The 26,173-nt window shown below is 51.6% G+C and overlaps 2 protein-coding genes across 2 annotated transcripts in view; both read right to left on the bottom strand.

The window, feature by feature from the left end:
• Window positions 1–6,566: 6,566 nt before the first annotated feature.
• CPN1 (carboxypeptidase N subunit 1) lies at window positions 6,567–17,854 on the bottom strand. Its single transcript, XM_021536257.2, has 9 exons — window positions 17,444–17,854; window positions 14,430–14,626; window positions 13,612–13,767; window positions 12,988–13,170; window positions 11,404–11,515; window positions 10,588–10,727; window positions 10,196–10,295; window positions 8,680–8,798; window positions 6,567–6,832 (listed from the first exon to the last, which is right to left on the bottom strand). The coding sequence occupies exons 1-9, from the start codon at window positions 17,664–17,666 to the stop codon at window positions 6,701–6,703; spliced, it is 1,362 nt and encodes a 453-aa protein (XP_021391932.1). The 5' UTR covers window positions 17,667–17,854; the 3' UTR covers window positions 6,567–6,700.
• Window positions 17,855–20,166: 2,312 nt separating this feature from the next.
• ENTPD1 (ectonucleoside triphosphate diphosphohydrolase 1) overlaps window positions 20,167–26,173 on the bottom strand; it is a 33,321-nt gene continuing 27,314 nt past the window's right edge. The window contains exon 10 of the mRNA XM_021536445.2: window positions 20,167–26,070. Coding sequence (XP_021392120.2) covers window positions 25,864–26,070 — 207 coding nt within the window. The 3' untranslated portion in view covers window positions 20,167–25,863. The remainder of the gene's footprint in view (window positions 26,071–26,173) is intronic.

Raw genomic sequence — 26,173 nt, 5'->3', positions numbered from 1 at the left:
AGTAATGTGATTAGAAATATACTTTTGCTGGAGATAGAGGGGAAATTATCAGTTAGGGCAATGAAGTGCTAAGGTAAGCACAAGTCAGGCTATCCCACCTAATCTTACATCACCACTGTCACAAAGTCCATCTGAAGTCACCAACTGCAGGGACACCTCAACTGCACCCAGAACCCCAAGAGGTCACATAGCCATGGTTCCCATGACAGCTGGCAGAGGTGGTGCCCTGTAAAGCTCTGAGAATCACTCCTTTCCTTTGCCCCTACTGCTCAGCTCCTCTCATCCCATTATCAACAGTGCTTTAAAACTGTTGTATGTTCAAGCTAGTTTTTAATGTAACTGCAAATTCTAACAGAGCAGCTGGAGAGACAACTGAAGCCTTTGGCCCTGATAGAAGAGAGGATCTCACGCACAGAAAGTGGAGGCCAGCTCAGAAACGTGGGCACTCTCAGCACTGTGGAGGCCTCACACACAAGCAGGATGCATTTAGATACTGTCCAGCACGACTCACAGCCAGAGTGAGTCAAGATGAGGGGGATGATGGTGACGTCTTGTAGTGTGGTACAGAGGCTGTATTTGGCAAAGCATCTGCAAAACTGCAAATTCTGTATCTATGAACTCTTTCAGACGAAGCGATAAAATCTTAGTGGAAGCAAAGGAGAGAATGGCAGAGGCAAGGGGAAAGAAAGCCTTTTCAGAAGAAACTGAAAGTTATGGAATCATGACAAATGTCAAAGCAGACGTTTATGCCTATGACACAACTAGAGATTTCCTAGGTACTATGGCAAGGAGAATGAGATATGAAAGGCCAGAAGTGGAGAGACAATTTCAAACAGCAGGAACAGCAGCAGAGATGTTTGAACCCAAAGGCCAAATTACATCAAGGATAGAATCGGCTGAGGTACCACTTAAGGTCAGCAAAAGGACAGCAGAGGAGCAGCAGTTGTCTCTCAGAGTATTCTGAGGGTGACCCAAGCCTACATCCCCTGGCAGGGCCACTGGAGAAGACACCCCCAGTTCACCTCTCATAAGTACAAGGCAATGGGGACAGGCTGACAGTGTTGCAAGAGGGTTTTGTGTTTGTAAGAGTGAAAACAAACAGGGAATTCTTTTAAGTTTCTCTTTTCAGGCATGAACCGAGTGAATGCCCTCAGAGAAGCACTCGGGAAAGGCACAATGCTGCAGCCTTGAGCTTCTGCTCTCTGTGTAAAACCACCTGTGCCACCCTCACGGGTGTGCAACTCCAGACTCCCGGTGCCAAACCACTACGGGACGGTCACAGAATTTCTAAAGGGCCAGGTGCTCTCCTGCAACAAGCTGTCCAGGCAACACCAGCTACCATCAGCTGCCTACCTGCCGGTATAGTGACGACCACCCGGGTTACCACTGCCTCAACAGACACGGCTTAGGAGACCACAATCCCAAAGTGCAAAAGGGCGGCTCCCGCGGTACCGCACAGCTGCTCCACGCTGCCCAGGTGCCCCAAATGCTGCCAGGGCAGCGTGTGTGCTGTGGGACGGGCACAGCGAGCGCCCAGCTGGGCACGCAGGGCTGGAGGGCCACACGCTGCCGCGGCGCGGCTGGCCCGAGGGGAGCGCACCCCCGAGCTCGGGGCACCCCACGGCCGGGCAGCGCGGCCCAGGACAGCCCCCGGCATAGGGCAGCCCCGGGCACAGGCAGCTCCCAGCACAGGGCAGCCCCGGGCACAGGGCAGCTCCCAGCATAGGGCAGCCCCGGGCACAGGCAGCCCCCGGCACAGGCAGCCCCGGGCACAGGGCAGCTCCCAGCATAGGGCAGCCCCGGGCACAGGCAGCCCCCGGCACAGGGCAGCCCCGGGCACAGGGCAGCTCCCAGCATAGGGCAGCCCCGGGCACAGGCAGCCCCCGGCACAGGGCAGCCCCGGGCACAGGGCAGCTCCCAGCATAGGGCAGCCCCGGGCACAGGGCAGCTCCCAGCATAGGGCAGCCCCGGGCACAGGCAGCTCCCAGCATAGGGCAGCCCCGGGCACAGGCAGCCCCCGGCGCAGGGCAACCCCGGGCACAGGCAGCCCCCGGCACAGGCAGCCCCCACGGCCACGGGGCCCGGAGCGGGGCGCGGGAGGCGCCGGCGGGGCGCGGGGCGCGGGCCGGGCCGGGCCCGGCGGAGGCGCAGGCCGGGGGCGGCCGCGGCACGGGGGGAGGCCGGCGGGGCAGCGGCCGAGCCGGGCAGCGGCGGGCGGGGAGCGCCCGGCTCCCCCCGGCCGCTCCGGCGGGTCCCTACCTTCTCCCGGCCCGCTCCGGGCGCTGCGGCCGCTCCGACCCCGGGGGTCCCGCTCCCGCCTCCGCCCGCCCAGCCCCGCCCGGGCCCCGGCCGGCCCGGCCCCCAGCGCCCGCCCCGCCGCCCGGCCGCCTCCGCCCGGCCCGGCCCGGCGTGGTGCCGCCGGGAAGGCGGAGCTGCTCCGCGGGGCTGGCCCGCAGCCCGGGGAGCCCGGGGCTCGGGTGACGTGGGGACTTCGCCCTGTGCAGCACCGCTCGGCCGCGGCTGCGGCGCGTTTCCCCGGCGGCCCACGGGGCCAGCCCGCCGCGGGACACGGTGCCCAGCCGGTGCCCAGCCGGGACGTGCGGTGCAGCCACCCCCGGGCTGGACACGGCACTCGCGCGCCGTGCGCCGGGCCAGGCTGCCGGCAGAGCACCCCGGAGCCCGGCGCGGAGCACGGCAGGGATCTGCCTGTGCCAACCCTCTCGTGCTTCCCCACAGCGCGCTGCCGCCTCGCACACACTGCCGGGGCTCCCCTTCCCCGCTGCCGCCGGTGGGAATCTCGCTGCCTTCTCGGCTTTGGCTTTGGCAGCAGTTAACGCGTGAGTCTGCACTGTCCATCTGGTGCAGTCTCAGCTTTGCCGCTAGCAGCCTCCTTGGCTGCTTAGATACATTGTAAAATCATGCCAAAGTATTAAGATGGAGAAAAACAAATAGCTCCCCAGCAGAAATCCATGACAGAGAGGGCCAGTTTGTGCATCACAGAGGATCTGGCATACCAAGTATAGTAGGTCCCGCGCTGGATTTCCTGGCAGGCTAAAAAAAGCCTCCATGCCCCAAGGGATACCAACCCTCAGCAACACGTTGTAAAGCCCGGAGTCTCTAAGTCCTCCTGAGCAGTTACCAGTGTTTGGCACTTGTTTGTGCATTTAGCTACAGTTCTCCATAGCAACCACACAGATCTCAGCTTGACTTGCCACCAGCCAGGAGCGGGTGAGCGGAACCCGTCGCATGCTGGCTCTGAGTCGTGTTAGTGCGTGCACAGGCTGGGTGCCGATTCCCGTCTGTTCTCCTGAGGTGGGGACCCACACTGCTGCCTTGGCACGAGGCCGTGGGCAGGGAGCCTGAAGCTGCACAGGTGCTCTATTCCCTACAGGTGTGGATGCTTGTAGACCCTTTACTGGTGCTGAAGAATGAACACCAGCCCCTGCCACAGGGCTCTAGATGTCCTCTGGCCCAAAATTTCTATTGTTCTTGCCTGCCAAAGAAAGTTTTGAGCTTTTTTCATCATCCCAATCCCTCCTGCAGCCTTTCAGGTCGCTACCGTGACCAACTCTCCTCTGCTGACATCCCCATCCAAGCTGCTTAATTTTTCTTTGAGTTCACTTATTTGTATTTCCCCTTTTCTGCCTTTTCTATGACAATTACAGAAGTGAGAAGGTATTGCATGCCAAGTTCTGTCTGCCCTCCTGGTTCGCCCAAGATCCTCACAGCTTTGCTTATAAGAATTTTGGTTCACTTTCCTGGGCCTGGCTTCACTTTGTTTAAATGTTTTCCAGTGTCTGCACACAGTTCTGGTCCTTTCATCTCAGGGTAATAGAGAATGGAAGAAGGTTTGGAGGCAGGTGGTAAGGATGCTCAGAGACATGGGAACAGACTGTACAGTAAAAAACTGTAGGCTGGGCCTCTTCAGCTTGGAAGAGGGACATAGTGTGGGGAAGAGGTTTACAAAATCACGAGTGGCCCAGAGAAGATGGGCAAGATTGACTGTTTGGTGTGTCTTCAGACACAAACCTTACAACTATTTTTGCCTTGACTGAAGCCTCAAAAGCTAAAAAGTCCCTGTCCTGCAGATATTGCATCCAAAGGTTGTGCCCTTTTTAGCCCACACTTCTTGCAACACTGGGGGTGAAGCTCATGGCAAGCCTTTGAGGGGTGTGCTTAAAAATGCTGCCTCAGAAACATTTTGTAACCATGTTTTCACGTGGGGAGCTCAGTCACGGCCAAGTGGAACTCCACCAAATTGTTCAACACAAAAATATTCAGGGCTGGGAGGAGAATTAGCTGGACAAATCCCAGCACAGAGAGAGAGACCTCCAGAGGGTTGTATCTTGCAGGAACACTTTTGTAGGGGAAAATACTTGTGACTGAGACTCTTAATTTTTCTGCTGCACTGCCAACCCCACAGCAGCCTGCAAAAGTGAGTGATGTGGCCTCCTGGAATGCTTGTCCTGTTCTAGGGAAGGAGTTTCCCTCCTCTGACTCTGCCCTGGAAAGTGGAATTGAGACGGTCCCACATTTTTTAGGACCACAAGAGGGCAACATGAGAGCACCCTGCAGCCAGCAGGCTCAGCAAGAGGACCTGTGACACTGCTGGGATGCAGGTAGCAGGGGCAGGTCTCAGCATCACCCTGTCCAGAGACCACCCAGCTGAAATAGCCAGCTGAAGGCTGCTCCCTGGGAGCTCTTTTCTTGCTCTCAGCTTCATACACATCCTCAGAAGTCAGCAGTCAGCTCAGCCAGCAGAGTGCTGTAGTTGGGGGCAGCAATATCTTCCTGCACATGGGCTGGACACTTGGTGACAGCAGACCCTTCTAAATGCTGCATGTGGCCAGGCCGTGGGATGCAGGGTGCCCTCCCTCGTCCTGCCTGCATGTCCACCATGAAAACCCTTGGGTGAATGTGCACTGACACGTGGCTTCCAACAGGAGGGTCCAGCATCTGCAGTTATGCTGCTGGGCTTGGCCAGTGGAAGAGGTGTTAAACCACACAGAAGTTGGAGCATCTCAGCTTTGCCATGCTTTTTCATTTCTTTCTGCCTCAGAAAAAAGAAAAAAAAAAAGGAAAAAAAAAAGAATTGGAATTCAGCTTTGGCTGTGACTGCTGAACTGGCCAGTGTCTCCAGTTCTGACTGGTTTCTACAGCCCAAAAATCACTCACAGGCACTGTTAAGAGCATTACCATTCTGGGCACTTTTTTGCAACAGCCTGTATAATTAACCTGCAAGGGACAGTTTCCTCTGCCTTTGCAAGAAAAGGCATGGCAGAGAAAGAGCTTCTGTTAGCAGGCAGAGCTACAAGAGTGTGTGTGTCCTGCTAATGCTGGAAATGCCACCAGCATCTTGTAGCAGAGACAGAGGAGGATGTGACTGTGAGGGGTGAAGTGCAGAACATTGCGTCTGCAGTAGGGTGGTACAGGTTGCTCACAAGAAATGATGTTTACAAAAGAGGGGAAGCAAAGAAATGTTTGGGGGACGTTTTTTACAGGCTTTAGACAGAGAAACGGTGTAACCAATGGCTGTATGGTGGAGATCTATTGGGATGTCTATTGGGATAACCACCCAAGATAAAAAGAAATCACTGGGGCATACTGTTTATCCCTCTGGAATTATTTGTTTTCAATGAAGAATGCTAGAAAGGTTTTGCTTGCTTAAGATATTTTTACCATGGAAATAACCAGTTTTGTTTCTACTCTTGCTGCCATTTCAAACCTGCCCACACAGCCTAAACAGCATTTTGAGCCTGCCTCACTGAACTATGGATCCTTTCTCTCCTACCCTAATTAAAACTTGCACAGCTTATGCTGTACCTGCACAGCGCACTGCTGGCATCAAGTATCCACACTTCCCCAAGTGCATATTGAACCAAGGTTCAGTATATTTGTCTCAAAGGAACATCCAAATAACCTGGGTTGGACTTCTACTTATCACCAGTTGTCAGATCTCACCTAGTTGCTCCTGTGCACAGAATAATAGTTTGGGTTGGATAGAGCAAACCCCTCAGCAAGCCATCTTGTTTGGGTCTGAAGACTTAAGGAGACAGGATAATACTTGGCTTTTGCCAGCAGGTATAATTTCAAGATGACTACAAATAATCCAAGCTAGCTACTAGAAAGTCTCATCTGTACATCAAGATCAAGAGATGACTGAATCATCACCTGCTAGAGTTACCAGTCAGCAATAGCTGTGCTGCACATGGTTCAAGCTGTGTTCAGAGCTGCTCACATCACTGCCTGCTCTAAAACTGACCTTCCCCTAGCTTTGGGATCTGCAGGCAGCAAGTGTCCTTATCTGAGGGAGAAGCATGACACTTGCACCCAGAGGACTAATGTTCATGTGCCCAGTTTGTGAGTGCAGCTTACACCAAGGCTCGGATTCATTATCCCTGGTATACACTAATGGCATTTAATATGGGCTGTGGCAACAGTCCAGGAGTAAAGGGAGCAGAGCTCTCTGAGATGGAGCAAGTGCAGGAGAACTCAGCACACACAGACACATTGCCCAGGGAACTGTAGCCCAGGCACACTTTGTTGTGAATGACTTCACAATTTGCTCAGGGATTAAATACTTCCTTATTTAATAATTTGGGTGAGTTTCATGCTGGACTGTTGGAAAGTTCACTGGCTGGAGTCATCAGCCAGGCCTCATGTAAACGGCTTCCCCAGCTCTCAGCCAAATGACCTGTCCTCATCTTTGGGTCCCCCGGCGGGTGGCTCTTGGCACCACCTTCTTCTGAAGGGCTTTGTTGTTCATCCGTGTGCCTGAGGCTTTACGCTCCACAGGCTTCCTCACTACTTCTTGTTTGAGCTGGAAATGCACCTGGAGAAAGAAGAAAGATCACTGCATTTAACACCGTGTGTGTGCCCTGCTGGCTCAGGGGTCTGCAGGAGCTGCCTCTGCCTTCAAAGCTGACCCTAGGACCAAGTCAAACAACAAGGGGTCTCAGCCATTGTTAAAGGAACTCAGTTCTTAAAGCAGCTGTAAAATTTTTTCCTCCTGTGGAAAATGTACTGACAATGAACTATATTTCTTATGCAGAGTTACTCCTGTGGCAATGTGATGTCCTAGGATGGTTTGGAAGACGAGCTGTAAATGGCAAGGGACTGAGCTATTGTTCTTTATTCTCCTTTTCTCACCGGAGAGTAGAGACACAGCATTGCTTTGCATCTCTGTGAGTATTTAATACCGCAGGATGGTTTAAGACAGACAGTTCTTTTTCAATTGCATCTTGCCAGCTTCATCAGTTTTTCAGCAACCAGCCCTTTGCCAGTGGACCCAGGCAAAACAATTCTGGGAAAGAAATCTCCATCCACTACAGTCACACAAGCAGGTACAAGTGGGAGAAGAGGACAGGGAGTGTGCAAAGCACAGCATTAGATAAATGGGGAATGGAGAGGCCATATAGAAAAGTGAAACGGGAATGGAGCTGCATGGGCTTCTTGGGGGAGGGAAGGGGTGAACAGTGAGTATGGGAGGTGTTGCAGAAATGGGAACAGGAGGGCTGCTGTGAGAGGAGATATGCAAAACTCAGACCATCATGGAACAAATCAGTCTTCCGCAGTAACACCGTAAAAAGAAAATCTGTTTTAAAAAGGAAACCCAAAGAGCTGGGTGCTTAACCTAGCAAAACAAAAGACTGGGCTTGACAGCTCCCTATAAATATACCAGGGAAGAAAGGAGTTATTTAAAGCACAACATTGGCATAAGAACACATAGGCATAAACTAACCATAAATAAATTTAGTATGAAAATTAGAAGGTTTCTGATCCTGAGGAGAGGGCAGCTCTGGAGGAATTTCAGAGGCTGGGCAGAGTGGGATGAAGCGATGGAAGGTGGGAGAACAACCACAGTGTATTTACAGCAGAGCCTGACCAGTGTACGTACAGTGAAGCAAATGATGTGTCAGGATCCCACAGACATGGGGGGGGGCGGCGAGAGGTCCTGCTGGTGTTTTGAGGAGCCTGCAAATGTAGTTCCACCATGTTCACAGGGCAAGAGCAGGGGCAGGGATCACCACCCACTCTTTTTACAACCAATTTCTAGTTGTCCAGCCAGCCCTCAGAAAGGCACTGTAGGAGACACACCAGTGTCAAGAACACTTCATTTCCTGAAGGTGCTTGGCTGTTCTTTGTTGGCACTCAGTTCCCATTTGTCTTCAGTGCTCTCAGCAAAAAGAAAGGCAGACTTCAGCCTCTTGCTGTGAGTTTGATAACATGTTTGGTCCCAGGCAGAATGCAGATGACAGCAGAATGCTGAAACCCACAAAGTTAGGAGGATAAATGGACCTCAGGGAACAGATGCTGTCTCCACATCATCTCATCCTGGAAAGTGAAGAGGATGGAGGGAGAGCTGAAGAGCAGCAATGCCAGCCAGCCAGGAGCTCTCCCATGGCCAAGAGGCAGAAGGACACAGGAGCTGGTATGGGAGCCCAGTGCAGCTGCAAGGCCTCAGTAAGGAATTGAAAGGCACATGGCATTGTCTTCACTCTGCTCCTGCTGTGAGTTGTTTAGAACCTTGTCTGCCAAAACAGACAACCTATAGCCACGGGAAATGCTCTACATCCTATCTCCTTTCTCTGCTGCTCACTAGACATCCTTCACCACATTTCTTTCTCCCTGGGGAGAAGATATTTTGAGAAACCCTTGTGACTATGCAGCCTGACTCACCAATGAAGGTGCAGCTGGGCCCACTGTTGTTGTGACTGTCAGGGGCTGGTAGCCCTCTGCAGAGGCTGTGACAGTGTAAGTGCCAGGCAGCAGCAGCCGGAAATAATCTCCCATATCACCTGGAACACAAGGTAGGAAAAGAAAGCATTCAGGATGCTCACATAGCTAAGCAAAAGTCATACCAGTAATTCTTGCTGAGTTACTTCCTCTAGGATGTACAGCCTTCAAAACCTAGAATTTTTTTTCCAATATCTGCTGGCTACCTCAAGGATGGATTCACATTGGTACACTGCAAGTGGTGCCTCATTAGTGCCATGGACGAGAGGTCAGTCTGCAAGTAAAAGCCAAATGAAAGAGGACTGTAAAGCAGCATTGGCTGTGCCTGTGTAGAGGGGCAGAAAAGCTGAGCACTCACCAGTCAGATGACAGCAGACCTAAGGACAATCACAGCTCCAGTCTGACTCCTTATGCATAGCACAATCTAATTCCTGCCATGCACAATTTTGCCACATTGGGGTTAGCAGGTTTTAGTTGCTCATAAGCTCAGCTGCTCCCCGATTCCCTGCATAAGAAAGCCCCAAAAGCAATTGGACAGACTGTGCTCTGGTGTGCTTAGGGACAGGGAATGACCAACAGTGAAATAACACCACATTATGGATTAGTTTGGAAATCTGAGTATAATCCATCTATGTAACTGGATGGGAAATGCAAATTTCTTCAGGGTGGATCTAGGAGCACAGCTTCACCTGAATGTGGTAGAGCCCTGGCACAGGGCAGCAGTTATATCCATCCTTGGGCTCAGTGAGAATTGGCTGGAGAGAGCCAATTCTGGGGAAAATCTTGCTCCAAGATGGACAGATGAATTCAGAGGGCTCTTGACAGCCAGCTCTTCTGCGATTCTGTGATTTTTTCCACAGTCCCCTTTCCCATGCAGGTTGGCATAATAAGTGCCAAATATTAGTGTAACTGACTCACAGACCTATAGCCAGGAGGAGCTGTAATGATTTCATAGTCTGACCTCTGAAGAGCTGTAATGTCAGCTACTTTCTGCAGGCAGTCCATAACGTTCGGTCTGCTTCGAGGAGGGTGTTCATGGAAAGGTTAAAATTGGCCAGCAGGGGAGAAACAGCCACAACTTGGATAATGGGAAAGTGGCACTTAATTCTCAGTCTAAACTTGTCTGGCATGAACTTCCAGTCTTTCAATTCTTTCCTTTTTCATTGTTCTTTGCTATCATCTATTTCAACTCTTTGCAGATACTTACAGGCTTGAGTATATTGTCAATTGTCCCTCCCAGATAAAATAGGAGCTGAGTTTCTGAAGGTTTGCATTCCATTTCTCGCCTCTGTCTTTCCTAAGCCCACCCAAGTCAAGGATAAGGATAAGTCATATTTCTCAAGTGATGTCATATTTCTCTACTGTCTTTGGGAAGCAAACCATGATGGCCTCCCACATTATAGCCTTGCCTGCTAGCTTCACTCACATATTCAGACGCGTAAGCAGATCGACAACCCACCAGAAGTGATGTCATGGCTGATTCCCTGGACAGAAATCACTGCTCCTGGAATGCCATTGTTGTTCTCATCTGACACCATTCCTTTGATGCCCTGGTGAACCTGCAGGGAGGGAGACAGACGGATGGGTCAAGGCCCGTCCTTTGCTCAAGAGGGTATTGCCAAGCAAGGCAGAGCTTTGGGGACGACCCTTCCTTTTCCTGTACCCTTGGTGATCCTGGTTGTCCCCACCAGAGCCAGTCTAGGACACAACAGCTTCCCCAAAGGCCACCAACAAGAGCACCCCATGATCTCCATAGCCAACTCCCTTCCACTCCTGGTGCCTACTAGGCACCTACCACCAGGGCCCATGGGGATCTGCAGAAGGGTGTAGGTCTCAGGACTGTCCCTTTACCTCTTCGATGAAAGCCACAAGGGCCTCCCGGTTGGCCATCCACTGCCTCTCCAGGTCCTCCTCGGGGGGAAACTTATTGCAGCTTAGCTCCAGGGTGATTTCAAAGCAGTTGGTGTAGAGGTAATTGAAGTCCTGCATGCCTGGAAAAGAATAGCCTATGGCCAGGGCATGGCTCCCTTCCTATTCTTATGTCCCATCATTCTGACCTGTCTTTCTTTGACCAGAACCATCTCACTCTCCTTCTCTGCACCACAGGTGCAGCCTCTTCCCTGCATGACAGTGCAACTAGAGCCTTCTCCACCCATGTAGCCCTCTCCTTGTAGCTGCCAACTCTCAGCTGGACAGCTGGATCATTCATCAACCTGCCTTCAGAAGCCCAGGGAAGTTGGGTACCACAGAGGGCCTATATATATATTCCAGTTCCTCTTCATTCTTTTGTCTAGTCTTCTGTGTTAATTTTTTAGTTTCCTCATTGTGCCTTTTTAAATGAAATTTTTCAGGAACTAGCAGCTGCCTTCCCTTTGGTCACAGTTTTGGGTTTTGATGGAATTACACTGTAGGATTTTCAAATACACTAACAGATTAATGTTTCCTTTGTCTAGAAGCACATAGGATGAAGGTCTCTGCAGACCTTAGCTATTTCTGTGGCTCCTTCCCAAGCCATTTCCTGATTTGAGATACAAACACCAGAATGGTGTCTAGTAATAGGCACAATCCTATTGCCACAGTCCTTCCCCAACCCATCCTGTCCTGAGGTTTCTTGTCTATCTCTTCACTTCTTTTTGCTGTGGGGGGTGCTCACTGGCCAGCCCTTACCTTTGCTGAGCGAGTACCAGGATGCCCCATTTGTGATGCCATCAGCAAAGTAGTCCCCACAGTTCCAGCCCCGGTGCATCCAGCTGTGGGCATATGAGTAGGTCTTGGCCAGCTAGGGGGAGAGCAGCCAGTGGTCACGCACGGCTGGAGAACCTGCCTGGCTCTGGACAAAACATGCTCCCTCCTTTGCTGAGGAGCACGGGAGGGAAGTCAGACAGGACAGAGTTCCTGCATTTTCCTGCCACAAAATACAACACGAGGTGCCCAGGACCTCTACAAGATGTATGCAGATAAAGGTGAAGGAGGAAGAGCAGTAACCTAGCAAGCTGGAAGCTTGTTGATAGCAAAAGGGCTTCTGCCCTGCTCCTATGGAGAAGAAGGGAAGAGGGTGAGCAGAGGGCGCTGGACCTACGCAGGGACACTTGGACCCACACAGCAAATGTCACTAACAGAGGAAAAGGATATCTGAAGAAGAGTAACCAGTATCAGTCCTGGCAAATGCCAGATACATACTGGGGGAATTTCAATTAGGAAAGAGTCTGGGCAACTTCTGGTTCTAGCAATGACTTTTTTGTTGCCCTTATTAAGATTACTGTTTATTTTTAGACATGAAGGCAGGGCTAAAACTGGGCTGCTGCATCCAAACTTTGCGTAAGACACAGTTTAAGAGACTGGCATTTGCCTTTTCTAAGGCAAACTCTATACCCTTATATTATGGTTCAGATTCCAGTGTAATGTCATTCTGTCAGCAGGAAAACAGTTACTTCTCTACATTTCTGAGTCCTGAGACCATGTGGGTATCATTAGCCTACGCCCTAGACTGCAGCCTCTTTACATCTGGGTCTAAGCACAGCCGTGATCCCAGGAGGTCCTGACAAGGCCCTGCAGATTCTGCTTCCAGAGAAGGCTGAACTCCAGCTTGGACTTATTTTTCTCATTAACTGTTCTGAGGCAGACTTACATCTTTCTTGTGCTGGATATTTCCTAATGGAAGCAATAACTGAATGACTGTTTTCTGGGATAATAAAGAAAATACCACGAGCTTCAGCTAGCACTAACAGGATCAACAGCACAGACTGATGCATTCCCTGATGTCTGCTTATACTCCTGGAACTCTTGCTATTTTTTGTAGTTTTTATTCTTCGCCATCTATAAGCCCCTGCTGGGCACCCACCTCCCTTATCCTGGTATCAGCAGGCCCCAGTTACCTCTCTAGGAAAAATCCCTATGCATTCTAAGATGGTATGGCAAAGCTGAGTGCAGCTTCCAGATTTGGAAGAGCGGGTTGTTATTGAGTATACCAATGGTATTTGGGTTATGGGGAAACCAAGCACAGCATGGACAAGGAGGGGGCCCCTGAGGGTTAAGACTGGCCTGTCCCTGTGGTGGGACTGGCTCACAGGGTGGGACTGCCCTGACCTGGCTCCTGAGCCAGTGGCTGGCAGAAATGCTGTAGTCTGCTAATGATTATTTCCAACACGTTTCTTGGCTCAACTCCTGCATGATGCAGTGACCAGAGCTCCCATCCAGCTCTCACTCTGCACCCTGCCAGGGAATGTCCTTGCCCAGCGTGGCCGTGCTCACCTTCTGAAACAACTTGTCATCGGGGGTAGGCGTGTTGACCGTGCGCCGGTGGCTCCTGAACCGCTGATCCTGGGACTTGTCATAGGGGTAATTTGCCACCACTGCTCCACCGTGCAGATTGGCCGAGAGCACAAAGTTGTAGCTGCTGATCCACTGGATCACAGCCAATGTCTCTGGCTCCACCTGTAAGGAGAAGAGAGAAGGAGACAGGGAGAAGAGACCTCTGTGCCAGCTGCTGCTCCATGCCAGGCTGTGGTGTGTTTGACCATGTCAGACTCTGTCCTGCAACGTGTCTGCTGCAGCTCTTGCAGCTTCCTTTGTTCTCCACCAACTGCCCTGATACACAAAGCAGCTCCCCAGAACAACCCCAAAACCTGAGGCACAGCATGTGTCACCTCCTCTGCCCTGTGCACTGCAGCCTGCTCCCTCAAGCTGGTTGTGATGTCAACCTCTCCTGGCAGAGGGGAAAGCTGTGATATGGGACCAGGATTGCATCATTTCTCTGCAGGCAGAAGTCTCAGAGAAGGAAACAAGCACAGTGCAAGCCAAAGGACAGAGTATTTGCTTGCATGCTGAGACACTCTCAGAGCATGCTCTAGCCCTCACGGTATCCCAGACTGGTACCTGGCTTTTCCAGTTGTCAGGCAGTGGGATGTGGTGATTTGGCCCGCTGATTTCCCTGCTGTAGTACATGAGCGTGTTGAGGTCAGGGAAGTTGCGGTTCAAGTCCACTCCATTGGCATTGTTCCTCCCTGTCAAGTACCCGTTGCTGTCTGGGCCCTGTGGAGCAAAGGTGCATCACAGGGGTGAGTCCTGTGCAGGCAGGGTGCAGTCAGGTTGGGCATCAGAGAAGCAGAGACTGTAAAAGCACTTCAGTGCCTATGAGTTACAACATGTGTTATTGCTGGCAGGGCAATACGGAGTATTGGTACCGACAGGGAAAATCAATAACAATATCTTCATTTTTCAGGGAGACAGAGTAAGCCACAAGACAAATAAACAATTTGCTTTAGCTGGAACCTCCCTGAGGTCTAGAAGCACAAAGAAATGGGTGATTTTTTTTCAGGAGGAATAAGGGGCTTATTTCTACCCCCCATCTCTCATGTCTCTGCCTGCTTATGACAGTGGCATTTAGCTGTCATTTTCCCAGTCTAGGGCAGTACATTTGCAGTGACCCTTCTGTGACAAATAAGTTCTAAGGAGGGTAAGACAGGTATGGGAAGTCTTCTCCATCAGCTGTCAAGGACACCAGTAACAGGACACACAGCATGAGCCCTTGGTTGGGAGGTGAGAAGCAGTGACAGCAGTTGACAGGGACAAATTTGGCAGGGCATGAAAAGAAAGGATTCCCTCTCCTTCTAGCTGCAGTGAAGAGGATCCCAAAGGGATTTGAAGGGCTTTCTGCCCCTACCCATGTGGAGGAGATGATCACTGCCTGGTACCTGTTTGGCAGCCACTTCGTACCCGTCGGGGTTCATGGAGGGCATGATGTGGATGCGCGTGTCGTGGATGAGGCGCGTGATCCGCTCGTTGCCCCGGCGGTACTCCTCGCACAGGAACTCAGAGAGCTGCAGCAGCAGCTCACGGCCCAGCACCTCGTTCCCATGCATGTTCCCAACATACTTGAACTCCGGCTCCACTGGAGAGAGCAAGAGAGTGACGCCATCAGCCAGGGCTGGAACAGGGGGGAAGAGCAAATGCCTACCACAGGGAGCCCCAGAGAAGCCCAAGGGACACCCAAGAACTGGTCTAAAATGACCTTTCCCTTGGGAAATGCAAACCTCAGGGAGAGTGGCACATTTCTCATATGGGCTCTGCTTCATTTTGCCACAGCACTTTGGGAGCAGCTCAGACTCTCCTCCAGGTTGCTTTGGGCCTTTGGAGCACACAGGAAGAGTATTTGATGGTGGTTTGGTCTTGGTTTGGTGAAAGGCAGCACAAAAGGAGCAGGGAGCACTGACAGGATTGCGCTGGGCTGCCAGGGCCTCACAGCTCTGTGGTAGGTGGCAGTGGAGGGGACAGACCATTTCTCCCACCTCTGCTCTTCTACATTTGCTCTCAGTGCCTCTCACCAGCATGGCTCATTCTCATGTCTGCATGTCTCCTTCCCCTTTACTTGCCTCCAAGGTCAAGGTTAAGGTCTTCCTCACCCTCAAGGGAAAAGACCCTGGAGAAACCTTCAGCAGCTGAGCTGAATATGGATCAAATTGTCCTTCAGGCAGCTCCAGTATGACCAAAAAGGTCTCTTGCCACTGACTTTTCTAAAATAAGGTCTCAAAATACAGACTTGGAGACCACAGGCAGACAGTGCCTGGAACAGGACTTGCTGCTTTGCTGAAGGAGAGGCAGGACATGTGAGAGACAGGTTGTGCTTTCCCAGACGCCTTTTAAAGCAGTTACTTGTGGGAAAATAAAATGTCACATTGCAGGCTGAAGCCAGCATTGGTGGAACGAAAGACAACAGGGGAATTAAGTTAAAAAGGGAGTCTGACTGTCACATGAAAGAGTCAGGAAAAAAAAGGGTGTTGTTGTAAATGCTGGCTTGCCAGATCTTGAGACTCCCCTTGCACCATGAGCTTTCTGGACACCAGTAGGGATCAGACTTGCAGTGGCACCATGTGCAGCCTTAAAGTCTATCAGGATCCCTGGGGTAAAAGGCATCACATCCCCAGATTGTGAGCTGATGCTTGCAAAAGCCCCAGTGCCTTTAAAAAAAAAATAATTATTGTATTAGCTAAAAATTTTGCTTTTCCATGTTTTTTGACTGCTGTGTTTCAGTGCAAGACACCAGAGGTGAGCAACATATTTTGATCTTGCTAGATTTCAGGGACATGAAAACTGACTTTGTTAGATAATCCAGTTATTAAAAATACAGAAAAATCTCGGGCATATGTGCAGCCTTTAAAAAAATAAGGTTTCAGCAAGGATTCTCTGCTTTGTTTGAGTCTGCAACAGGATTTGTCAGCCTTTTTCAGTATGCACACCCCTAAACTTTATGCATATGGATACACAAACTCTAATTACTGCATGTAAGCCCATTGACTCTGATCTTGCTTTTCAGAGTTACTTTCCATGTCCTTCAAGGAAACCCACAGTTTCCTAAATTCCTCATGCTACAAGCTGAAAGTGCCAGCCTGACAGTGGCCCATGCTACAAGCAGAGCCACAGGTCCATGCTGCCTGCCTGAGGCAGGGGAGATCTGAGTCATCTCCTACAGCCCTTCCTTGCTTTCATGTGGTTCTGCAAGTCTAAAATCCAATGGTGCATTGCCAGTGCCCTTTGCTCACTCCGTGCTTTCAATCAGCCCTTGATGTACTGTAGAGGTACCCCAGATGCCCTCAGTGCCACACAGGTTTCCCAGCACTGAACAGGGCTGTCACAGAGGTAGTCAAGGTGGGAAGCCTCCCATTCCACCTCCTGGCATTCCTGAAAATGATACTACAGCCACAGGACTGGAGCAGTATGCCCTCAGTGCAGTGCTGCTAGACATGGAGTGCTGTGGGATTTGTGGGGGCTGCTCCACTGAGGGGGGCACAGGTTCTGCACACCCCTGCAGCCTTGCAGTCAGCTGTCCGTGTGACTAGGCTGCCTGCACTTACCAGCCCCTGCGTTTAACCACATCAACTCGGACCTGGAAAGGGAAAAGATCCTGCAGACAGCTCTGTCCTTATCCGCAGCTCAGGGACACAAGGCAGGGATGCGAGGGAGCCCTGTGTGCAGCCCCCAGCCTGCAGAGGCAGCTGCTCTCCTCAGCCCGCCCAGGGCACCTGGCTGCCAGCAAGGTCTGGCTCGGCAGCATCTCCAAGCTGCACAGGCAGCAGCTCAAGGGCCATTGCTGCCAAGGTTCCGCAGGGCCACGTGGCAGCAGGTGGAGATCCCCGAGTCCGCCTGTCATGGGGCTGCGCTGCCCACGGGGCTGGGGGGCTGGAGAAGCCCAGCGCCCTCTCTGCCGGGGTCCCCGCTTGCTGTCCTCCTGGCTTTGCCTTCTGGAGGAGGAAGGGCCGAACACTTTCCGTCCTGTCACCACCCAGCAGCACAGGGCAGAGGGTGGCTGCTGCTCTCCTCGCCTGAACAACACTATTTTGGGAGGGAGTGTGGTAGGGCAGGGGTGCTGGGATGGCCTCGCCTGCGTTCTCGCATTAGATTGATTTGAAAACTCGGAGCTCCGTCCAAAGTACGCGCCTGGGCCCCGCTGCAGCTCCCGCAAGCACAGGGCATGGCACGGTGCATGTGTGCGGGCTGGGCGAGCCGTCCCTGGGCTGGCTGCGGGGTCCCTGGGCTGGCTGCGGGGTCCCTGGGCTGGCTGCGGGGTCCCTGGCGGAGACCCTGGGCAGTGCCGGGAGTCCTGCCGGGAAAGGCAGACACCCCCGCCCGGCGCCCCAGCACGCCGCGTGGCAGGCAGTGTGCCAGCGGAGCCCGTCCGCTCCGAGCCGCTGTCCCCGTCCCCCGTACTCACGGGGCTCGTGGATGCCCGGGTAGTCGCTGAACTCCAGCACGTAGAGGTGCCGGCCCTCGACGCTGCGGCCGATGCTGTAGATGCGGGTGACGTAGGGGCACTGGCTCTGCACGCGGAACAGGGCCTGCACCAGCTCCTCGTAGCGATGGTGGAGGAAGCTGAGGGCGGCCGCCCCCTCGAGCAGGAGCAGGGCTCCTACCAGGGGCCGCAGCCACCGCGCCATCCTCCCGCGGCGCTGGGCGCCCGGACCAGCTCCCAGCCTCGGCTCCCTCCCCGCCGGGAGCTTAAAGTGCAAACTCCAACCAGCTCTTTCCAGCTGCCGAGTGCCAGCCCCCTGCACCTGCGGGCGGGGGGCGGCGGGAGCGGGCGCGCCGGGGCCCCGCGGCGCAGGAATGCTCCCCCCGCCCGCCCGCCCGGCCCCCGGCGAGCCCGCGCTCCTCCGGCCGCGGAGTTTCCCCCGCTCCAGCTCACTTATTAACTGGACAGCAAACAGGGCCCCGCAGCCACTGGCTGTCACCGCAGAAGAAGCGCAGGGCTGGAAAACTGGCTGCGGAGGGCGTCGGGGCTGCCAAGCGCTCGGGGAGCGGCGGGCGGGGGAAAAGAGAGGAGAGGAGAGGGGCCGGCGGGCGGGGGGCTGCCCGTCACCGAGCCTCCTCCTGGGGCAGGAGCCGGGGGGATGGGGACAGCGCCGGGGCGGCCTCGCTGCCCGCACGCGTCCCGCAGCCCTGCCCGGCGCGGCAGCTCCCGCCGCTCCTCCCCGGAGCCCGGAGCCCGGTCCCGGACCGCGCCTCCTCTCCTGCCCCCTCTCCTGGGGAAGCGGAGGAGGCACCGCCGCGGGCTGCTCGGGCCAGTCGGCCCCTCTGCCCGGCCCTGCGCGCCGGCGATCCCATCGCTCCCGGGACAAACAGAGGCAGGCACTGCATCGCCCTCGCCACAGCTGGCTGCCCGAACTGCCGAGCCGGGACGGTGCAGGAGAGGGCAGAGCAGCGTGCGATGTTGTCTGCCGAGCAGCGTGCGATGTTGTCTGCCGAGCAGCAACCATCACGGAGAGCTCCGCTGGGAAAATCTGCTATCACTCCACCCTGCTCTGGGAGGGGGCATGAGAAAGAGTTCTGACAGGCGCTGGGCAGGAGGACATTGCATAACTGCGCAAAGACGAATTAAAATGTCCCGCTGTCTGCTAACAAAATCTGTTAATGGATATAGAGGAAGCTGGTTCCTCTCCACCCCTCTGCTTATCCCAGTGGGCAGCAGACACCTCATGGTCTCCGCTCTACCCACTGCCAGAGGCAGCCTTGCCCCACAAGGCTAAACTCCAGCAGCCCAGTGGCTCTGACAGAGGTATTTACTAGGACAACCCTGACACAGAGACCAAACATGAACACAAATAACTGAAAAATTTACCATCATGGGGCAGGCCAAGCGAAAGGCTCCCTTTGATAACATGAAGATGCTATTCTGCTCTATCCGGGCCATGCTAGAGAGAAAGCTCCTCTGGCCATCAATAGTGGGCTGCCCAGGATACTCAGTGCCATACCAAACATTTGCTTTCCCTCCAGCCTTGAGGTGGATCTGTGATGCATTGCTCTAATTTCTGTGTCAAGGGTTGCTTCACCCAGCAAAGCATTCTCTCCCAGTGCTTTCCTACCTGTTTTTCATGTCTTCTTGGGGTGCTGTCTTTCTACCTCAATTTTCCAGGAAAAGCAGGGGTAAAACCAGGGACTCCCCTGTTTATAGCCTCTAGCTGCTGTTGATAGCCTCTGATACAAACGGTGCAGGCTGGTGGTCAAGGCACATGGATTGCCTGCTCACAACTTGGCTTATTCAGACTTTCTCATATCCAACATTCCCAGCACCATCATAGTGGTCATTTCTCTCCTTGACCCTTTGCCTTCTTGGTCTTCTGCCCCACCTACACAGTTTCCTCTTAACCCCAAAAATATCCTTTTGAAGACATGAACATAAAAAGAAAAATATGATACATAGAGATAGTAGTAACCATATTGGTACCTTCTCCTAGGTAAGTGTCATCCCCCCATATCCCTGCTTGCCAGCTAGTGTGAAAGCAGCACACGTTCAGCAGCAGGAATGGCATTGCACCCATCTGTAGCTAGCTAACAAGAGTCAGTGCTGGAGGGGACAGCTTCTCCCAGCACATGCCAGAAACCAAGGCAAAGTAGCTGAAGCCGTGGCAAGGAGAGCATGGGTATGGTAGGACAGTTCTTGTCTCTACAGCAAGACGTGTCTGGTGGTATTTTGCAAAACTGGCAGCCCACAACAGCAGTGGGAAATGCTTTCACCTCCTTCACAGCCCTGCTCCCAGGGCTGCTGGGTTCCCGTGGAGCTGCTCTTTCCCCAGGCTTCAGCAATGAAGGCCATGTGAAAGAGTTGTTGGCAGGTTTCCAGCACTACCCAGTGTTACTTGGCAGCCAGAGAGTGCTAGGCAGGGCTATAGTAAAATAGTGCAAACCCCATGTTTGGCCAGTTTCACCCTCCCCTTTCCCTTCCTAGGCTGCTTTCAGTAGCCTGGGACAGTAGTGGCAGAGTTGGAACTGCAGTGCTGCCAAGGGACACATGAGGAAAGCTCTCACTTTCCTATGGAGGCAAGCAACACGGATGTGAGAAACAACAGTAAAAAAAGAAATGCCAGAGCATTAGAACCTAAAAAGGAGCCATGGGCAAAATCTCATGTGGGTGGAGAACACATCACACACACTACTAGGTCTGGAGAGTTAGTCAGTGTTATCCATAGCACAGGGATGGAGGCAGCCTCTTATCAGGCAGCAGGTTTAAAACATACAAAAGGGAATAGTTTTGCACAAAAGACACTCTAAAATTACATCATCAAAACTGAAAGTTAAATGCAAAAGAGGATAAGATGAATTCATAGAGAACAGGGTCACCTGCAGTTATCAGATCTTGAAGTAATAATTTGATCACAAATTTCCTAAGCCCCTGATGAGTAGAAGAAAAGGATTGTGCTGTTTCCCTAACTGTCCCTCTAAATCCTCAGCTGGAAATGAGTGCCAATGAACTGTCTGCTTGATATGACCTAGCATGGCCTTTATACATTCTAGGAAAATGACAATAATAAATTTGGACATGTTTGAAAACACTGATGAAAGCAGAAACAAACAATAGAAGACATTAGGACTTAGAAACAGTGAAGGAAGTAAATAAAAACTTCATTTGGAAAATATGGCAAATACATCTGGGATGCATCATACACTCCCCCACCCCCCACCCAGATGTTCAAAAATGGAGAGACCTGGAGGCAGTGGGAGAAAGAAGGGGAGAAGGAATGCTCTGTGCCACTGTGGTGAGAGTGAGAGGAATGTGAATACAAGCCCTGTCTCCCCACCTTTGCATTGCTGATGGGCACAGGCGGCAAGGAGCTGATTCTGCTGGAACTGACCAGGGAAATACTGCATCTGATGGGCTCACTTTAGTTCTAGCCATATTGTTAACAGAGGAAGATTGGAAAATCTGAGGAAAGTTCAAGCTAATAGCCATAAGAATGAGAGAACTGTGGGGAGTTCATGCTGAAAGAAAAATAACAACTGTGACAAGCATTGTTTGCTTTGGCAGACTGTGGCTGTGGCTGCACATGGAGACCCGCAGCCCTGTGAGCGAGGGGCACAGGCCCACTGTTCTTCACCTGCCTGGAGGGCTGGGAAGGTGGGCTGCAGTGCCAGCACCATGCCAATGGGGCTGTCTGGGGGAGGGAGAGGGAAACTGAGAACAGAGGACTGCTTCTGGCCAGTTCACAGCTTGGGAGAGCAAACTGCTTTGAGCAGGTCACGATGAAGCTAAGGCAAAGAAAGATGTGGTTTCAGCACTAGCAGCCTTCCCAGGAGTGAGGCAACCCTTGTGAGGTGCCCAGAGACTGGGAAAAACCACAGTGCATTTCTCTACCAGGAGGGGATGCTACCCATACACCGGCAACTTCAGAGCTGACCTAGGAGAGCATCAAGGAACTGGCAAGAGAGGAAATCACATCTCAGGACTTTTCCATGTTTAGTGCCAGAAACTCCATTCCACTACTGGCAAACTCCCATCTTCTGGAATAGAGCATGAAAACTTTTCTGGCATCAGTTCAGAAGTCTTTATTATGATAAGCATACAGAGGCTTGTGTGTGCATCAAAACAAAGATCCATTTCTTCAGGGTTGGGCCACGGAAAGAAAACACATGGCCTGGGTGGCAGGGGCTGTTGTCCTCAGTGTGCTCTCCCCAGTCCCTCCTGAACAGGCTGTTGAGCCTGTGACAAAGCTGGCAGCCCTGCAGAGCCTGCACATCCTGCCTGGCACAGAGCATGGGAAGAATTGGGGTGGAGAAGGAAGGGGCACACATCCGGCCCAGAACTGCTCTGGGAGAAACTGGGAAGCCCTGGCCAGTGCCAACACTTCAAATCAGCCTTCCAGTGCAGAGGTGATGGCCTCACTTCTGAGAGCTTTCTTCCAAGTGGAGGCCCCACTGTGCTTTGCTGTAGGGCTGGAGAAATCTGCTGTAGCCTGTGCACAGAGGAGAGGCAGCTTTATCAGGGAGAAGAGTGAAAGGTACTTAGAGCCTGTGGTGGGGAACAGTTTTCCTGCAAGAGGTGAGGATGCTGCAGGCTCTCTTCTGACAAGTTCCAATCGTTTTGCCCTGCACTTGACACTCAGCTGAATATAGCAGAGCTCACAGAGGTTATCAGTCCCCTCATAGCGAGACCAGGCTGCTCTTGCACCCTGAAAAGCTATCAACTCCTTCTGCAAGGAATCTCCCCAAAAAGGGACCAATCAACATTTGAACCCAAAGCAGAGACGCTCATCCCACCTTGCTGCAGCACATCTCAGAGCTTCCTAGGAGTCCAGGAGAATTCTCTCTTCAGGAGAGACCAAGGTCTAGGGTCTTGGCAGTGCAGCAGAGCTGAATAGTGAGTAAATATGTAATACAGGAACATGTGATGTCAAAAGATGCTTTTTACCCAGGAAAAGCAAATTGGTAAAGCAGGAAGTGTCTAGAAATGAAAGCCAGAAGCTATCAAATTAGAAATAAGGCATAGATAATTATCACTGAGGCAGATCAACTGTATTAACAAGAGAAATTATACATTATTATTGGCATATTTGGAAACTCTCTTCACTATCATTAATGGTCTTCATGTACATGTTGGGTGGCTCTGGAATACACATTTGAGTTGAATACAGCTGGATCAGATGCAACACAGAAGCAAAGAAATGAATGTTCATAAACTTGAGCTCTTTGACCAAGGATTTTGAGTAGCCTCCATGAATAAAGTCCTGCAATATCAGGAGAAATGTAGAGAAAACAATCATAGGCCGTTCTGTGAATGTTCACTACCAGGCAGTGACATGACCCTGACAGGATGCCTTCAGTCAACCAATTCCTGGAGCCTCAGGCTGCTCAACTGGAATGTTGTCACCTTAGAAGTTCTTATCCTGTAGAGATTGATTTATGAATAGGGTCTAAAAGTCATAAGGTTTAAAAATATTGTAACATATTTTGCATCTATCTTAGTTCAGGCCTTTTTGTTGCACTCAAATCATATTTAAAGCTTAAACCCCCCCAAATCTCAAGCCAAAAAGTGAGATAATTAAGACAGGAGGAGTAAGTGAAGATGCCAGCTACTCACCTGGCTCCAAAATCAGGAGATAACAGTATTAATGCTATGGGACTTGCAATGAAGATACAAAATATTGTAAAAGCTCTTCTCCCAGATATTTGACATTTTCCTTTCACAAAAATCCTTAAGCAGGGACAAGAAGAGCAGACTGGAACAAGCTTCCTTTCTACACCAACTTCCACATGAAGTTTTTACATCAATTTCTGACATGTCTTAATGGATCTACCAGTTCTCATCATGGACACAACTGAGCAGCTGCCAGATCCCCAAGGAGGTCTCGGGAGAGGAGCTGCCACTCTGCAGGTTGCCAGGCTGTTCATAGGAAGGACGGATGCACCAGCTCACCTGGGAGCTTCTCCAGGGCCTCTGCTCTGCTACAAAGGCTCCTATGCAAGGAAGGTGGCACGTGATGGATGGGGTGTGCTGCAGATGAGGTGTCTGGGCAGCACAAGCAGCTCTGATCACACATTTCTCCTGCATGCCTTCCAGCCATGGCCAAAGCCTGCTGCTCATCTCTCATCTACCTGTCTTTGCTGCAAACAACAGAAGGAAGGCTGCATCCCTAGCTGAATTCTGACATTGCAGCGTATTTGCAGATAAACAAAAACTGGTCAGCGGACTCACAGCTGGTGAAACATCATTTGCAGATTGAACTGGATAATCTGCTTGGGGCAATATTCTTTGAATAATATGTGCTTCAGTGGAGCCACACAGAAGGAAAAATAGCTCATATTGAGAGACACTGATGTAGGATGTGAGACAGAGGCTGTTCTGAAATGCCATGACTGGGAAAAAAGTTGTAATAGTCCAGCTAGACTCAAAAGCTGAAAAACTTTCTGTTATGTGAACAGACCTAGACCAGAAATATATGAATGGGTTACATAAAGCATAAATCAAAACCAGATATATACGCTATTAGTGACTCAACTACCTGCTGAAAACTTTGGCGTCCAGGTTTCAGAAAGATGTACAACTTTTAAAAGAAGTGGAGTTGAGAGCTGCAAGTGATATCTGCAGAGACCACTTTACAGATTGAAAACCAATCTCTTTAATATGATATAATGACAACTTGCAAGCACCACTGAGGAAAAAGGGATTTTAATAGCAGAGTTACTCAGTCTTTTGGAAATGGGCAGAACAAGATCCAACAGAAGCTGAAGCCACCTAATTCAGAGCAAAAATAAGACACAGGTTTTTGGAAGAACAATGATCTGCCCAAAGATCTTAGGACAGGGTATATTTTCCCCTTACTTTTAGGTCCTTCAATATATTAGGGCTTCTACTTTCAGGCATGAAGTAGAAATAACTGGGTGACATTTTCCAGCCTGGACTATGCAGAGGGACAGACAGGGAGAGCTCTGTTTCTGTGCTTGCCTAAAGGAGAAAGCATTGTTTGGGTTGCAAATCCTGACCCCTTCCACACTGCCTACACCTCTGCTTGGGGAAAGAGATCTGTCTTTGCTGTGCCTTCTCCTCTACAATATCTGCTTTCTTTTTGCCTCCACATTTACAGGTCATTAGGAGAAGAGATTTCTGAGATTTTGTGGGAGGTAGACAGGCACCAGTGGTTTCTGAGTGTTTTTACAAAAATGGATTTCTGACTTACCTCTCTTTTTTTGGACAAAGAAATGGAAACATGGACGAAAGTGATCTTAAACTCAATCAGTGGCATCGTCCTACTTGTGTGGGCTGCAGTATGTGCATCACAAGCCCTGGGTCTTGTGGCCATAGGATAAGTCTGTGCTAGGAGGAAAGGAAAGGCAAATCTCCACTAATTTGCTGGTGGAAAGAGTGGTTCAATCTGTGCATACTCATGCTGTTTAACTGCTGCCAGCTGCCTACAGCAACATTAACTAATAAACACTTTCCCTAGACTGGAGGCTGCTGTGTTACCAGCACAGTGACCCTGGATTGCTTTAGTGGGTTATACCTGAGGGCACACTGGTCCCACCAGAGTCCCTGCAGGCATAGACAATCACTACTGGCCAAGGAACCTGGGCCAACACAAGCTCTTCCTATAAAAAGCAGCAATTCCTATTTGGGAACTTGTGGCTTGATGTACCTTAGGGACATGGGAATGGCTCAGTGCAACAGTGAGCCAGCTTTGGTCCAGCAACAACATCAGGAAGACGTGGGAAAAAGGCATTTTGCCACCTGCAAAAGGAGCTGACAGCCGACAGAGCCCAGCTAAGGGCTGATGACCACAAGCACGCTCAGCTTCTTCCTCCTCATCCCTTCTTTTCCCAGAGTGGCATTTGAGAGCCTGACCCACCTTCAGGGCCAGCCAGGTGCAGGAGCTGTACCCAGCTGTAGGGCTGCTAGAGCTCAGGGCGCGGGGAGGTGAGCAGGGGTGTGCTGGTGCAGAAAGGGCTCTTGGAACAGCTTCAGCAGAGAAGGAGCTGATCACCCTGGACGTGATAGCTCCCAAGAGCTCAGTGGGATGTGTGACCCTGAGATAACCCTTGCAGGAGCACTGGCTCCCAAAGATTGCTGCCACTTTTCTCTTTATAATGCTGTGCACAAGGCAGAAACCAACAAGCAGCAAAGTTTCCTTGAATGAAAGTACAACCCATTCAAGGAGGGGACAGGAGCTTGTCTGTCCTTGGCAGAGAAGGTGGCGAGCCTGATGTCCCAACGTCTGTCAGTGCAAGTGTGATTCAGAAGAAATAAATGCCCTTGTTTTACAGTCAGAGGCTTCAGTGAGAGGGACTCTGCAGTACAGCCTGCTCTGCTGGGGTCTCCTAGCCCTGAGCAACCAGGATGACACGGCTCCTCTCCCCTTCAGGTTCTTCCTAAACAATCCCCTTCTGCAGGCACTTGGGCTTGTGGAGGAGAAGCCAGGCAAACAGGAGCACAGACACCAGCACAAGGGAGCACAGCACCATCAGCCCCACGTAGCTGCCGTGGGAGAGGGGGGGCCCAGCTGGCTCCTCTGCAGGGATCATGTTGGTCAGGTTCAGCATGTAGCCCAGGGTCCAACCTGCATCACTGCTGTCAATCTGAAACAGAAGAGCAGAATCAGTGCTGAGAGGCTGCCTATGGCATTACCTGAGCAGTGGCACCCTCGGGATAAAGGGCCAGGCTGTGTGGCAGAGGCTGCAG

Source organism: Lonchura striata, chromosome 7 (assembly GCF_046129695.1).
Source record: "Lonchura striata isolate bLonStr1 chromosome 7, bLonStr1.mat, whole genome shotgun sequence".
Classification (NCBI taxonomy): domain Eukaryota; kingdom Metazoa; phylum Chordata; class Aves; order Passeriformes; family Estrildidae; genus Lonchura; species Lonchura striata.
This window is presented reverse-complemented; position numbering and strand designations above follow the sequence as displayed.